This window comes from Lathyrus oleraceus, chromosome 4 (assembly GCF_024323335.1).
Source record: "Lathyrus oleraceus cultivar Zhongwan6 chromosome 4, CAAS_Psat_ZW6_1.0, whole genome shotgun sequence".
Classification (NCBI taxonomy): Eukaryota; Viridiplantae; Streptophyta; class Magnoliopsida; order Fabales; family Fabaceae; genus Lathyrus; species Lathyrus oleraceus.
The window spans coordinates 304,880,826-304,897,923 of record NC_066582.1 but is presented as its reverse complement, the minus strand read 5'-3'; the positions used below and the strand labels follow the sequence as shown (position 1 = coordinate 304,897,923).

The 17,098-nt window shown below is 36.2% G+C and overlaps 1 protein-coding gene across 1 annotated transcript; it reads left to right on the top strand.

Annotated features, from left to right (window-relative positions):
* Positions 1-875: 875 nt before the first annotated feature.
* Positions 876-17,047, top strand: LOC127075246 (PH, RCC1 and FYVE domains-containing protein 1). The gene is made up of 9 exons (XM_051016733.1): positions 876-1,758; positions 2,376-2,462; positions 3,325-3,414; positions 3,552-3,632; positions 3,830-3,994; positions 4,100-6,151; positions 7,436-7,582; positions 14,838-15,130; positions 16,214-17,047. The coding sequence occupies exons 1-9, from the start codon at positions 1,708-1,710 to the stop codon at positions 16,302-16,304; spliced, it is 3,057 nt and encodes a 1,018-aa protein (XP_050872690.1). The 5' UTR covers positions 876-1,707; the 3' UTR covers positions 16,305-17,047.
* The last annotated feature ends 51 nt before the right edge of the window (positions 17,048-17,098 follow it).

The window sequence follows — 17,098 nt, the reverse complement described above, 5'->3', positions numbered from 1 at the left end:
TTGTTATTTAATGACAAGAAATACAATTGTGCATTAACGATAATTTAAGGTGATTATGATGTTTATGGTGTCGAAATATAGTTAAAGCATGTTATCAAACACAAAGATTGAATAAGAAGAAAATATTTTTAAAGAATTTTAAAGAAATATGTTATAAAATCTTGAAGTGAGAAAGTTTATAAAAGTCTTATGAGATAAACATGACTCCCGGAATACTAAGATATGGACGGTGTACTTTGTTGTATGAAGTTATTATCCAAATATATACATTTCTTTATTAATATAGTCATTCTAAATAAATAACATGGTGTTGGATGTGTATAATAAAATTAGAGTTTGATCTAACTCATTCATATAAAACAGATTTGTAAGGTTAGATGTGACACTCTGTATAAACTCTTTGTGGGCTATATCTTTAACCAATATGAGATTTGAGTTTTTCTCAATACACTTCCTCACACCAACATTATTGAACTTGGTGTGCGAATATAAACAATGTGTGATCCAAATTATCTATGTGTGAGACTTGATTTTTTCAATACACCTCATTGCACCCAATACTTTTTTGGATTTGATGCACATAAATGATTTGGTGCACATTATTGAACTTGGAGTATTATTTTTCCACTATCATATCCATATTTATTAACTTTCATTTTATCCCATCACTATTTTAACTACATTTAATAGGGGTATTCTAGAAAATAATATTAATTTTATCATCAAAATCAACATATTTAATTATTTTCTTAAAAACCATGAATTGTTCAAATAAGATATTTTTTTTCGAAGACTACGTTGTACCACTCCAATAGATACTCTTGTTAAACCTTTGATCCAAATATACACATGGATGAATTGAAACTCTACACAACAAAATAATGATAATCTCAAGCCTAACCTAAACCAAGCCACATAGGATCCCGACACCACAGGTTCCAAAGTAGAGAGCGACACCAGCGAGGCATGTCTATTTCAAATCCCGAAATTGGACTCATTTGTCCCTCCAAACTTTCACAAAACGACAAAATCATCCATCCCCATCGCACAGATTTCAGTTGCTGACGTGGCATTAACCGGCACAAAAAACAGTTAGCTCCCTCTCAGAACCGAAGAGAGAGAGAGAGAGAGAGACAAAGCCTCTCGCGTGTCAACATTCTCCAAAAGCTCTTTCAATTTTCGAGCTGAGAAAAAAAAATCCAAAAAAATAGAAATCAAAACCGAAGGCATTGTCTTTCTCTCGACAACAAATCTCCCTAACGCAACCTCTCGTTTCAACGAATTCCGTTTAACGCGGTTTCAACGACCCTAACTTCTTCAAAAACGGTTCGGATTTTCGCATTCTTTATCGATTCGTTTCAATGCCGCAGATTCTGATTCCTTATGCGCCCTTTCGTCCCACATTTGCCACGTTGAAGGCGTTTCAGTAGAGAAATTTGAAGATTCCGGTGGGGTTGGAGGTACACGCGCGTTTCTAGGGTTTGTTTTGAGCTGAATGTGTTTCGTTGGGGAAATTGTTTCCCGTGTGATGTATTTTTCTTAGCTATGGGGTAGATAAAAAGAGCTTTTGTTATGATCAATTTGCAAGTGCTGAGTTTTTTCATGGGGAAGGGTTTGTCATTGCTTTATAGTATCTGTTTTGTTTTGGTCTGTTGTTCAAATGGGTATTGGGTCCATTTACGTGAAGCGTTTCTTATTGCAACTTGAATGGCTGATCGTCAGAAAACTGGTCTTGGCGACAGTAGGGATATCGAGCAGGTTCAGTCATTGCTTTCTTGACTTCTTTAGTTGCTTTTGGATAAACAACTTAATTAAGTGATTCTTAAATAATTGCTTATCATATGAGCATTTATGTATCAGCTATTTCTATGAATGTTTCTTAATTAAGTTGCTATCTTTAGTTTAATGTAATGTAAGGTAATGATTATTGTAAAGAAACAAAAACGTTACATTCACTTTTTCGATGAACAACTTAATTACAGTAATCTCTTCTTGAATAGTTATTTCTATAACCAAGGAGAGAATATGATCAAATAGTTATTTTATATAAGTTTTAAGGTGTTCTCACGAGCTATCTACTTATTGAAATAAGCTGAAAACAACTCATTAATAAGACATGAGCTTTCTCAAACACTTACACAAATGGTTATGGGATAAGATAAGTTGGAAACAAGTTATGGATATGTCATAAGCTATTTTCATTGTTTAATTAATATACTTTGAATAATATGAGTGATAATTTATAATGGTTCTTCTTTGCCGGTGTGAGGATATGTTGAAGCTGGAAGCAGAGGTCTTCTCTCATGCTTTGCGGTTTTATAGTCATGGAATCGTCTTCTTATGCAAGTACCTAACATTTTCTGTTCCCTTTATAGGCAATTACATCTCTTAAGAAAGGTTCATATCTGCTAAAGTATGGGCGAAGAGGGAAGCCAAAGTTCTGCCCTTTTAAGCTTTCCAATGTAAGTTTCTGTGGTGTTTCTTCTGATCTTTATACTAGCTAGCCCATCAAATGATAAGAAACTTCCTTTTCCGTTTTAGATAAATTTTTTCATCTGATCTTTTGATTTTTTTTTGAAACACATTTGATAAGATATTAACAACGGAAAATGATATACACACAACAACAATTAGTTTCTTTGTTTTCTGGTCCCATCACGCATGTTCCCATTTCATGCAAGATATAAACGCTTAACTTGTTTCGCTATCACTTTTCTTAGAAGCGTGAAAATAAGTCATTGGCCAATAATTCCAGTTTGAAAGTTTTTGTACCGTTAATAGCTTATCATCATAAATATAGGTCGATTTTAACTAAAGCATTGATGATTTGACCCAGCATAAAAACAAGTGCTTACTTGCATTGTAAATCCTTAATTATTTTAGGAAACTACAAGAAAAATGATGACAACAAAAACATGATAATAGAGTAGAATTGTAGTAAAATATATAGTCAAGTAGTGAACAATAGATTTTCTAACAACTCAATCTTGTTTAAAGATACGATAGGTGCCAAATAGCCAAAGGCATGCAAAAGCATGCTTCGGAAGAAGAAAATATCAAAATCATTTTCTTTAGGGCAGTATGTCTATGATGTTATATAAAAAGCTCTTATGTATTTATTTCTTGAGTGTTAAAATTTAACTTGTCCTAGGCATACTTAAAATGTGTTTATATACTTGTTTCTATTTGAGCCAAACCGTTTACTTGTCAATCATTACAAATATGAAGCTTCATGTTCTTAAAATGAATTAAAAATCCCCTTGAATGAGAAACATGGACATATTATGTGCTGTTATCTTCAATACATTTTGGTCGTGTGTTCAGGATGAGTCTCTACTCATATGGTACTCTGGCAAGGAAGAAAAACAAATTAGGCTCAGTACCGTTTCAAAGATCATTCCTGGGCAGCGAACTGTAAGTTTGTAAGAATCCCAGACACAATTTTCAGGCTAATACTATATGCCTTTATATAATGATCCTTTGTGCTAATTACTTTTTCCCACTGGCTTACGTCTCAGTACTCACTGTTTTGATTTGTTATGATAATCCAGGCAACATTTCAGCGGTATCCTCGACCAGAAAAGGAGTATCAGTCATTCTCTCTTATATACAATGATAGGTCCTTGGATTTGGTGCGTCCACTTCTGCATAATTGCTATGCCAATTAACTCCACCAGTCCTTTAATGAACATTGTCTTAATTTTTTGTTATCTTAGTATCATCGTAGCGAAAAGCTAGCCTGGCAGATTTTAAGCAGTACACGAGTTAGATAGGTGATTTTATAACTTTTAAACTTCTTGGTCTGACTCCACTGCTAATCTATATACAGATCTGCAAAGACAAAGATGAAGCCGAAATTTGGTTTGCTGGTCTGAAAGCATTAATTACCCGTGGTAACTATCGCAAGTGGGGATATGAATCAAGACCTGAAAGTCTGTATTCTGATAGTCCAAAGTCTGGCACAAGAAGATCCATTCCATCATTTGCACCATTTGTCTGTGACGATGACTTTCATCTTCTTTATTTTCATACAGCTGACATAACTATTAGGCATTGAAAAGTTACTATATTTTCACTCTTTCTAATTTTTAAACAACAGGATCCCAGAGATATCGACAGAGTTTCTTTTCAAAATTCTTCGCCAAATAGATGGGTAAAGGCTTTCTCTGAAATAATTTCATACACTGCTGTGCCTAGCAAGGGCTTCAGTCAAGCTGAATCAATTACCAATTCCTCTATGTCTTCTGGATCCATGGATAACTCAAGCAATAGAAATTCTGCGTCCGAGGCAGTTCGAGTTAGTTTATCCAGTGCTGTAAGTTCATCCAGCCAGGGTTCCTATCAAGAAGATTTTGATGCTTTAGGTGATGTTTTTATTTGGGGAGAAGGTATCTATGATGGAATTCTTGGTGGTGGTCTGCACAGAGTTGGAAACGTGTCTTTTTCAGAGATGGATGCATTCCTTCCCAAGGCATTGGAATCAAAAGTGGTTCTAGATGTTCAGAGTATAGCTTGTGGCTATAAACATGCTGTTCTAGTTACCAAACAGGGAGAAACATTTAGCTGGGGGGAGGAGTCTGGAGGAAGGCTTGGACACGGTGCCGAAGTGGATGTTCTTAACCCCAAGCTCATTGACACTCTTAGTGGCATGAACATTGAGTTAGTAGCATGTGGAGAATATCATACATGCGCTGTTACTTATTCTGGGGATCTTTATACCTGGGGTGATGGTACTCACAATTCTGGGTTACTTGGGCATGGAAATGAAGTTAGTCACTGGATTCCTAAGAAAGTAGGTGGTGCATTGGAAGGATTACGTGTATCATATGTGTCCTGTGGTCCCTGGCACACAGCTATTGTTACATCAGCTGGGCAGTTGTTTACATTTGGTGATGGAACTTTTGCCGCCTTAGGCCATGGAGATCATAGCAGTTCAAATATTCCTCGGGAAGTAGAAACTTTGAAAGGGTTGAGAACAACCAGGGTTTCATGTGGTGTTTGGCACACTGCTGCCGTTGTTGAGGTGATAGATGAATCTGTGGAATCTTCTACACAGTCATCTAGTGGAAGACTGTTCACTTGGGGTGATGGCGATAAAGGCCAACTTGGAATTCTTGATAAGAAACCTAGACTAGTTCCCGTATGTGTAATTGCATTGTCTAACGAAAACATTTGTCGTGTAGCTTGTGGCCACAGTCTTACAGTTGCATTGACGACGTCGGGACATGTGTATACAATGGGCAGTACATCTTTCGGACAACTTGGTTGTCCTGCAGCAAATGGGATGGTTCCTGCACGTGTTGAAGATAAAATTGCTGACAGTTTCATAGAAGATATCGCCTGTGGTTCATATCATGTTGCAGTCCTGACTTCCAAGGCAGAGGTTTTCACATGGGGGAAGGGTTTAAATGGGCAATTAGGTCATGGTGACAACGGTCACAGGAATAAGCCCACACTTGTCCAATTTTTAAAAGATAAGCAAGTGAAGAGTGTTTTTTGTGGTTCAAACTTTACTGCTGTTGTTTGCCTTCATAAATGGATACCGAGTGTTGATCATTCTGCATGTTCAGGCTGTCGTAATCCATTTAATTTTAGAAGAAAACGTCATAATTGTTACAACTGTGGACTTGTTTTTTGCAATTCATGCACCAGCAAAAAATCTATGAAGGCTTCCCTTGCTCCAAATTCCAACAAGACATATCGTGTTTGTGATGATTGTTATTTTAAACTTAAGAAAACCGCTGAATCAGTATCCTTGCAAACTCCTAGCTGGAAAAGTGTCAGTTCGCAAGACAGTAAGGCCCCTAAAACACAGGGAACACTATTAAAACTTTCTTCATTTGGTTCTATTGTTCAATCAGAAAGCAGTCACTCAAAGCTTCCAGATTCTCTTGATAGCCATGTTTTTACAGCTTTGAATGGAAAATTACAGCTGGGGGGTTTTGTTCTTTCCAAATTATCAAACTCTCTTTCCGTGGAAGCTAGGAAATACCTGTCTGTTTCTGAGCTTGCTACAAGAATATCTTGTCAGCCAACTTCTCCAGTTTCATCGAAGTCAAGCCCACGACAATCTTGTGAAGATATCGTACATGAAGATTTAAGACACAGAAATGGTGTTCTAAGTCACGAAGTTATAAGTTTAAAAACACAAGTAAGCCTGCTCAAATTTATCTAGTTTATAATTTTATATGCATATCCTTCTATATCACTGATTAGTTAATCCTGATGGAATTTTACTATGATATCTATGTTCTGTCTTTGTGGTCAACCTTGTCTTTTTATCTATGAAACACATACTCTGACACGGACACCGAGACACGGCAGGGACACTCTGACACCGATAATATCAGAAACATAGGACACTAATATCAAAAACATAGGACACCGGCACTGCTACATATATGATAGTATTTGACCTTCATTTATCCATCTATTATTAAAAGATTGAAAATATTCTAATAAAAATTAATGTCTTTAATCTTTCATTGATAATATTGTTTTAGTACATGATTAATCCTTTTAGATACATCAGAGAATTGTCCAAAAAGAATGTTTAATCCTTTTAGATACATCTAAGAATTGTCCAAAAAGAATGTTTAATCCTTTTAGATACATCTAAGAATTGTCCAAAAAGAATGTATAAGATGTGTTAAATGTACCAAAGAAAAAACAGTTTTTTTTTTGAAACACTTATCTCAATTGTCTGGCACGTGTTGAATGAGTGTCATAGGGGTGTCAGGCAATCGATTCAAAAAGTGTCGTAGCAGAGAAAGAAGACACTTGTTTGACTTTTCCGATACTTTTCTGACTTTTCTGACACGTGTCGTACAAGGGTCATACAAGTGTCGGACACCGCGACACACATACTTCTAGAGGTGTCCGTGCTTCATGGCTTCTTATGACGAATTTGCTAATTCCTGCTTCATGCCTATTTTCTTTCCGACCTGAACGGTTTGAAGGGAGCTTCTCATGCTATATGTATGTACTCTAGACTAAATAGTCAATATCAATTTGTTTATGACTGATGCATCGGAGAAGATTTATTTTTTTAATGAAATTGTTAACTAGCTTCTAAAAACATGTATATTATGCACAGTCCTTTTGGTATACATTTTGGACATGTATTGTATTTTTATTTAGCTTCAGCTGTAGGCCGCAAAATAATTTATAATGCATTTTTTTACTGGCCACACCATGCACAGCCCCACTCTCTATTTATAACATTGTTATCGGCACCTTTTGCATTATCTTCTTGCATCTTTATCTACTAGCTTGTATTCAAATATCAGGCTCGAGTATAGTCTCATAAAATAATTGAACTAGACAATTATCAATCGTTGAATTAACATTAATATGGCTTTCAACTTTCTATGAACTCTATATGTTGAAAAGACTTCAAGTATCTCATCTCAAACTGATCAAATATACATGGTAGGTTGAAGAACTTACTCGGAAGTCAAAAAGTCTTGAGGCCGAACTTGAGAGAACATCAAAGCAATTGAAGGAAGTGGCTGAAGTAGCTGCGGATGAAGCTGGAAAGTGTAAATCTGCAAAAGAGGTTATAAAGTCATTGACAGCTCAGGTTGGGTATTTTTCTATCCGCATGATATTTTTCCTCTTCTAATTTTCAAACTAAAACATGCCATCTTTCAAATATAAGACTGGCGATGTTGCATAGGAGAGAGTGTTGGGCGGTAAAAAGCCATCATGAGAATAAAGTCAGTGTGACAAAGATGAGAAATTGTGCTGGATGTGTAGAAATACTAGAAAATATAGGATTGGAATGATGGCACTAGTGTTGGGATAGCTCTAAAAGGTGATTTAAGGTCAACTTGGGAGGTTTGGGCGTGTGTGGATGAGTCTTGTAGATTTTGTAGTATGGAAAGTCTATCAGATGGATGGTAGCCCAACAACTAGTGGTAGTAAAAAAATTATAGGATAAACAATAAAGAAAGACTTAGAGGTTAATGGTTTGGTTGTAGATATGATTCATGATTCTCAGAATTTGGGTTGAGCCTATCTTAATCCTACAAAATCGACTTATAAACCGGCTTGTAGGATGAGGATTGCTCCCACTTATAAACACAACACGTGCCATATCTCTTAGAAATGTGGGACTAAATCCACCTCTTCAAACCCAACACAATGACGGTGTTGGGGGCTGCAATGAAGGCAAGCCAAAGTGCCGCAATTAAGGCGACTAGGGGCGAACCGCAATTAAGTCGGAAATTCCGACACCCCCCTCACGCTTGGGCCTCAATGAGCCTAAAGAGTGGACAATGCGGGAAGTTCAACAATGGATTGAGGATAGACTCTGATACCATCTCAGAATTTGGGTTGAGTCAATTGAACCTTACAAAAACCGGCTTATAAACTAGCTTGTAGGGTGAGGATTGCCCCCACTTATAAACACAACACAAATCATATCTCTTAGCAATGTGAGACTAAATCCACCCCTTCAAACCCAACACAATGACGGTGTTTGGGGCTGCAATGAAGGCAAGTCAAAGTGCCGCAATTAAGGCGACTAGGGGCGAACCATATTTAAGGGGGAAATTCCAAAACACCCCTTCACGCATGGGTCTCAATGAGTCCAAAGAGTGGATGATGCGGGAAGCCCAACAATGGATCGAGGATAGACTCTGATACCATTTCAGAATTTGGGTTGAGCCTAACTCATCTCCACAAAACCTGCTTGTAGGGTGAGGATTGCCCCCACTTATAAACACAACACATACCATATCTCTTAGCAATGTGGGACTAAATCCACCTCTTCAAACCCAACACAATGACGGTGTTGGGGGCTGCAATGAAGGCAAGCCAAAGTGCCACAATTAAGACGACTAGGGACAGACCGCAATTAAGGCGGAAATTCCAAAAATGATAACATTATGATGCCATTTGATTCATAATGCAACCCATCTAGTTGAAAAAGGCTTGGTTTGGTTTGAATCCTTATTTTTGTGCATCTTGTAAACTGAGATTGCAGGTGAAGTTCTAGATCTAAACATTTGTGGCGGACCTTATCTTAAGAATGAGAGTTAATGAACATAATATATAGGGCCTAAAACGAAAAACAATATTGGGAATCTTGATTACCAAGCACTCGTGAATGTTACGACTTTTTCTGTTTTTTGTTTGTTGGGGTCAGGGTGGGGATGGATCATATGCTGTATCTACTACATATATCTAATATATGTTGGTAGTCAAGATTGCGAGTTTAATTGTGGGATCACACGATACTCCGATCCAAAACACGCGCCCTTAGGCTCTGTTTGGGAGTTTAAGAGGGGAGACGAGAACTTTGAAAAAAAGAGAAGGATAATCCTCTTAAATGGGAGTTTTTTTTTTCATAATACAAAATCTCCCTGATACAGGGTAAACTCAAAATATGTCCGAGGAGGGAAACTTTCTTGTAATATGGATAAGAAGTACCTTATGGGTCATGTTTATGTGCCCGTAAGTGGTCGAGTGTTAATCAATAGAGTTTGATTGAAAGTTAGGCTAGTGTGCCATGCATTGTTGGTGTCGTGCAGTTGAGGGTGAGCAAACCTCGGGTGCATGTGGTGATGGCCGCAAGCTCAGCTTTGGGGGCGTTTTTAGTAGATGAGTCTTATGTAAAAGCAGGGTATATTGCTTGGGCGTCTCATTGATACACTGATTCACCCTGACTAGACGTTGCTTGTCTCAATGGATAGCTGGGGCACTTCTATTCCAACGGTAAAAAAAAAGTTACTCCTAAGGGCACTACTATAAGAAAAAAACACTTCATTCACGGTGATTAAGAAATTCAGTAAGTGCAATTAATTGTCTAGATTTCATGTAAAACACAAGTCAAATTTACCAAACTTTCCTTTTTGACATTTAGTGGAAAAACTCACTCAACTAGTTGCATTAGATGTTTTTCCATTAAATGAATGGTATATTAGGAATAATACCATTAAATTGTTCATGATAGTTAACTTTTCCTTATCATATTGACTAAGATTTGAGCCATTTTTTTCTTATAATAATGATTAGAGGGAGTACAGTCTTTCACCCCTCTTGACACTGTAGCATCTAGAGTTTGACCACGCAGGTGACAGTTAATGCACTTGGAGATTTAATCTTTAAAAGCTTAAGCTATGGAGCAAAAGATTGACATTGGATAGTTTGGGATGTATGGTCAGACATGTCATACATGCAAACGATATTTTGAATCGAGAGAAGGCACTACCAGAAATAAGTTCATACCCAACCCACTCATGTTTGAATTGAGGTTTTAGATATTGAAGATAAGGCAGAAAATACAATAAATGTGAAATTTGTCCTAATTGGAAAGAGAAAATGGAGAAAAGAGCAGGAAAGAAAGAGATTTATAACAAGGAGAAAAGTAGAAAAAGTACCATCAGCTATTTTAACCTTGGGAAGTAGTAAGGTCTGTCGTAGAATCAGATGTGGTTGGTGAAGCAAAGAATGATGTATCCTTAAAGATAGTTTGTTTTAATGGTAAAGTGTTAGTGGTTAATTGTTAATATATATTTACATCCTTGCCAGGACTTGAACCCTTGACATCCAACTCCTTTTAACCCTTAGCTCGACTGTTTCAAGCCAGTTAAAAACGACGTTTAGATGGAAACTAACACTCATACTCTTTTTAGACTCTAGAATAGCTTAAAAACACATTTAAGAGCTCATGCAAACAATTTATTACATCTAGGAGAGAGATCATGAACAAAACACAGAGAGCCGAACACACAAAGAGGGACAACATATAGGCGGTCCTTAGGAAACTAGAGTGAGTGTGGAATCTAATTACCTAGTATTGAGGATGACATGCTGTTTATCAAATAACAGACAATTAGAATAACATCACCCCAAAAATTTAAAAGGTGCATGGGCATTGATCGATAGCAATATCAACTGATAGAGATATGGATGACGAGGTGGGCCTTAACTATGGACCTAAGCCAAAAGTGTGGAGGGTCTATACTAGAAGAAGTGGTAAAGGAATAAAAGGAATAAAAGAATAAAAGGAATAATTATAGGAGTTTGTTATTGTTATTATAGGAGTTTGTTATCATAATTAGAGGAGTTTGTTATTATAATTAAAGGGGTTTGTTTCGATAAAATAGGAATAAGCTTGTGGCTATAAAAGAGGACAGAAAGGGTAGGAATGTGGTATCTAAGAATTCTATTAGGATTCACCATCTTGGTGAGGGAAGCACTGCGTGCTTAAGGGGCTGATAGGTATTCACCTTCAGTTGTTATTTTACTATTTCATTCAGTTATTCTCTATTATTCCATATATTCATATAAGAATCCATCATCAACCAAATGACAATGTTTCTTTTTAGCTCCCCCATTGTTAGGCTATTATGGACAACTAGACTGCTGTATGATACCATGAGAACAACTAGAATAACATCACCCCAAAATTTTTGTTAGCTCCCCCAATTTGAGAAAGAGCTCTAAATTTGACTTCAGTAGAGCTACAATACACTACTGGTTTCTTTTTACTTCTCCGAGTGATTAGGTTTCCTTGAACATCAATGAATATTTCAATTCACCAATTTGCCGACCTTTGATAAAATAATCATTGACCGATGTCATTTTCAAGTATCTGAGAATTATATCCACTACTTCCATACGTTCTTCTATGGGACAGTTCATATACTGCCTCACTGTACTCAGTGCAAAACTAATGTCTGATCGTGTGTGAGATAGAAAAAATGAGCTACTCCATCCCAAGAAAATATTTGAGATTGCCCAAATCTTTTATTTCAAACTTTGTTATCCCTTCTTCACGATCACATGATAGAAAAATATCATCAATGTAAACTGCAAGAGTAACTTACATGAAGGTGTGTTAGGACCCCAAGAATTAGAAGAATTGGTAAAACAAACTCAAATGAATCCAGTTTTTTTTTTTAAAGCAATAAGTTAAAGACGTGCTTCAAACTAAGGTGGCACCCCAACACCCACCTTTCAATCAACTGAAAATTTTCTTATTTGCATAGTGAGATTGAAAAGGTAGACTATGGAGATGATAACCTTGCCATCAAGGCTATCCCTATTGAGAATATGGGAGAGTGAGAGATTTGCAGAAACCATGAGTTTCAACTACACAACAGTCTCTTTATATAGGCTTGACGTGATAAATGCAAATAATTATAAGAATCATAGTTTTAAAACCTGGACTGGCCGGTTAAACCAGTCGAACCGAGAGCCTGGGTCCAGACAGTGTATTGGACCGCTTCTGCATTTAAAGTTTAAACTGGTAAAATCCTTGTCCGAACTGGTGTAGCCCAAACCGGCCCGGTTCAATGAAATTGGCTAATGCATATATATTTTTAAAATGTAATTCAATGGAAATGGCATTGCCAATAGTTGAACACAGATCCTAGCACATATTCTACCTTTCCCACTTGGCCACTTAATCATTAATGAATATGGATTTTTTCAATTAAATATATTCAATTTCAAAATATTGATGACGAATTGACGATTTCATTTTTAAGAACCAATTACTTGCCTTATTTTTCTTTTCTTAACAAATTATTTGTCTTGTCTCATTATCTTATTATTATTATTATTATTATTATTATCATTATTATTATTATTATAATAATAATAATAATAATAATAATAATAATAATAATAATAATAATCTTGCCTAAAAAATACACTCACTTTAATTTTGATATTTATAATAGATAATTCGATAAACATATAATATAAATATTAAAAATAACTTTAAATAAATTATATGATATAATTGTATTTAATATTTTTATATCATGTTCTTTTTTAATTAATACCGGACTAATAGTCATGTGGTCCGACTAGTAACCCAATGGTCCGACCAGTGACTCAGTGCCTTGACCGGATCAATCACCGGTCCTGGTTTTAAAACATTGGAAAGAATAATTACATGATATTTTACTCCTAAGATCAGAAGATCCTACCTAATGATTTTTGTAAGATCGAGAGGGAGTAGCAAGATCATAAAACATATGATTGTAAAAAAATTGTAAAATATTTACTAAAACGAAAAATAATACCTATGTATTTGAGGCTTTTTTACATGATATTTTGGTAGGCAAGTGTAGTTGTGGAAAAGTAGCCTCTGCCGAACCATAACTGTTTTGCCTCTGCATATTGTCATCCTTCTCGGTTTGTAATGGTGGTGGCTTGAAAACGGTCGATTGTAGTAGGAACTGGCCAAGATCGCTCTAAAACAATGGTTTTACGATTTTTTTCCCCCACAATTTGGCTACAACACACAATTCTACTTAAGATCGGGATAATGGGGTTGAGTGAGATCACAAAATCTTAAGATTTTAAAATCTAGATCGATATCTTGACTACCTTGGGGAGGAAATTTGAGAGAACATCGTTTGGAGAGTTCAAGTTGTTCTCGGTTAAAAGGAGTGGATTGAAGAGTGGCAACATTACTTCTTCAATTGAGACATGATTGCCTCGGCTATCCTTGTCCATAGCAGGTTTTGAGGACTTAAAATCAGCTGGTTTTCAATGTATTTTCCAGCATGTGTCTCAGGTATGACCAGATCTTTGGCAATGATCACCCCACAGATTTTTCTTCTTCAAACTGTTGTCAGTTGTATAATTATGGACTCCATGGGCTGCTAGTGTTGACTGCTCTGCCACGGGCAGACAGAGGGTTCTCATAGCCTCACTTTCTTCAGTGAAGACCTCTCTAATACTTGGTAAAGGTTTGGTTCCAAGTATTCTTCCTCTAACTTCATCTAAGTTCCTGTTAAGTCCCACAAGAGCTTAGTAATTCTTTTCTTTGCAATTATCTCCTTGTATTGCTATGCTTTTCAAACTTATCAAGCTGCTGCCATTAATCTGCAAGGGTGCTATAGAATTGAGTGACTGAGAGATGTTCCTGTAGTTGATCCTGCAGCACTGTCTCAATCTCAAAGATGGTTGATGCGTTGTCTTTGCTTGAATAAAATTCCTTTGCATCATTCTAAATATTAGCCATGCTGCAGAGAAGGGAATTCTCACCTATCTAATTTGGTCATGGAATTTATTGGCCATGACCATGTTGTTCTCGGTCTGCCATTGTCTGTAGGTTGGATCTCCTGTTTTTGGTGCAACAGTTTTACCGGTGAGGATTCATCTTTCCCTTTGCTACTTGTGCAAACACCAAGACTGACTGTGACCATTGAATGTTCCCATTCTGTCTGTCCTGTAATGGGAAGCTGAGAGGTTGTCTCCAAGATCATACTAGAATTTGTTTTGACTTGTGATGAGAAGGATCGATTTTCTACTGATACCATGTAAAATATCAGAGAGTAGGTTGTATTCTCATTGATCCAATAAGAAATAAGTTACAACTTACAAGGGTATGAATAGAGGCAGTAGCCTCTAAGCCACACTTACCTTAGGAAGCATAAAGGAAACAAATTATTCCTAGTGATGACAAAAAAAAAACATAGAGATGATAACATAACTACCACCTTAGGAACTAGCAAAAACAGAAAGATAGAGATGATAATGTAACTACCACCTTAGGAAGTAGTCTCTAGGCCACCCTCACCTTAGGGACCATAAAATTGAATATATAGTCAAATATATAAGTGAGTTTAAAAGCAACGGAAAATAAACAGTGTTAATGGGGAAGGAATTGTTTTTCTATTTGATAAGAATTTAGAGGAGGTTAGTGTATATATTAAAACTAGAGGGGTTGTCGGTGTCATTTTAGTAGACCTTAGAGGAGGTGAGTGTAAATCTCCCTAATCCTAAAGAATACTAGTAAATCTTAATATAATCAATATCAATATCTCAACAATCATCTCTGATGTTGGGGATGCTAAACTGTGTTACAGTTGAAGGAAATGATGCAAAGACTGCCAGAAGGTCATGATGCTGACTTAAGCACCGATTCCTATGTTGAAACCACTAATAGGATTGTAGATCAATCCATAGATGAGAGTCATATGACAAACATGATCACTCCCAAAAACGAAAGCAGAGGCAATGCAGAAAAGGTGGTATTGCCTAATGGCGTCACAACACAAAGTGGAAAGGCAGAATGGGTGGTGCAAGATGAACCAGGTGTATACGTAAGTTTGTCTTCCCTTCCAGGTGGTGGTAATGAACTTAAGCGCGTTCGCTTCAGGTATTTATCATTTCCTATCCTCTCATTTGTTTAATATGTCAAAACTTTATCACATTATCTTTGATAATAGGTTTATAAGAATTGAATTAACTCCTTGTCATCAAAGCATAAAAACTATTGCAGAATAGTTTATGATAGAATCTCCACTTTTACTAGAAGTGTTCTGCTTGCTTATAATATCATTGGCTATTCTAGGGTTTCCTCTTGTTGACCTTTAAAGTTTTACCACTACTTTCAACTAAAAGCACTACTTGAAATTTAAGATCATTTGTCTATTGTAGGGTTTCCTCTTGTTGAACTTTAAAGTTTTATCACTTGTTGAAACAAATTGGCCTCAGTTTTTAGTATAGTTGGTTCATGATAAGCTCTATGGATGATGGCGATCAAACTGTTCAGATAACTTCCAAGTTTCAACCACCACATATCTAATGTCATTCTCTTAAAACCCATTTTCATCTGTAATTATTGCTTTAGTGAATCTAAAATTGCTTATGTTAATATAGGATAGATTAGCAGGTCTGAATTTCATATACTTCCGTCTAAAACTCAGCTGCACCCTGAAAACAGGATGACAATGAAATACTATCAGAGCAGGTTGACATGGGGTAATGCTCTACGTGGGGGCTAGATAGAGATTATGTCACATAGTATTCAATCACTAAGCTTCATAAGAAGAGTGTGGAACTTGCATGATTATCAAAAAACAATTTAGCATGATGCTTCAATTAAAATCTTAAACGTAACAAGACAAGTTGTCAACACTGTCTTTACAACTGTAGCCAGAGCTTTCCCATTTTAGTGCATTTTTAAACATAAGACGAGAAGTTGTCAATACTCTTTATCATTGGAGTAAACAGAGCTTGCCCATTTCTTAATGCAATATTGTCACGACAACGTTATTTAATACTTTTGATTTACTTGGCTCTGATCAAGATCAATTATATACCTTAAAAGTTTTAATAGGTGTAGGACAATATGTTAAAATATATAATATGAATTTTGGATGATGAAGTATATTTTCTTTATTCGCTATTCTAGTTTTCTGATTTCCTGAACATTTACTCATTCTGAATTTGTTTGCAGTCGAAGGCATTTCACAGAAGAAGAAGCTGAAAAGTGGTGGGCTGAAAATGGTCCCAAAGTATTGGAGCGGCACAATGTAGTTGCCTTGTAGAATGCAAGAAAATCTGTTTACTTGAATAAAAGTAAACTCTCTCTGATGCCATGGAAACACTAAATTTTCCTTCTCCCTCTTTCAAAATTCAGAAGGATTTTTTGTCCAAATTAGACAGGTAGGATGCAAAAGTTATGGGAGAAAAAACTAGAGTAAGAAGAAAACTTGTTACTTCCCACAAAAGTTCTAACCCCCACCCGAAAAACAAAGATGACTTTTTTGTACTCATTACTCACCGACTAGTGTCGAGGAATTCATCATTCATTTTGGTCTTTTTTCCAACCCCCTACAACAGTCATCTATATTTAACTTGCAGCTGAGGATTAATTTTTGTTCAGTTCTTTTTGCCTACTGTATAGCTACTTTTCTTAGGAACCTAGTAAACTCTTAAAGTTCTTTTTGTCAATGTGCTCATTCTATAGCAAGGCACTACACTGCAGCGTTTAACTGTTGGTTTCTTTTGAGTTTTGGGTATCCAACAACATAGAATGCGCACTCTCTGCATTCTTCAGCTAAACAGTTACTATTTGATAACTAAAACACAAGGAGGATTGTAACCATGCATCTAACTAAAATGGTGCACTGCATGTAAGTTATTTTTTGAGCTTTTTATCACACATCTTTAGTTTTCCGTCCTTCCGGCACTTTTGTTAAGGGTGAATTCAAATATTTGTTCATCATTTGTCCTTGGAAGAGTTTTGAAAGAGGTTCTTAATGGCAAAGAAATGGGTTTAATAGCTTAATGTTGTGTTTGAACATATACTTTTAAGGGGGCAATGTATTTCTTTGGAGTG

What these genes read in the sequence shown, in the direction of transcription:
- LOC127075246 (XM_051016733.1), top strand. Translation starts at nt 1,708, where the DNA reads ATGGCTGATCGTCAGAAAACTGGTCTTGGCGACAGTAGGGATATCGAG. An exon ending in ACAGTAGGGATATCGAGCAG is followed by an intron (nt 1,759 to 2,375) that starts GTTCAGTCATTG and finishes TTCCCTTTATAG; the next exon opens with GCAATTACATCTCTTAAGAA. An exon ending in TTCCATCATTTGCACCATTT is followed by an intron (nt 3,995 to 4,099) that starts GTCTGTGACGAT and finishes TTTAAACAACAG; the next exon opens with GATCCCAGAGATATCGACAG.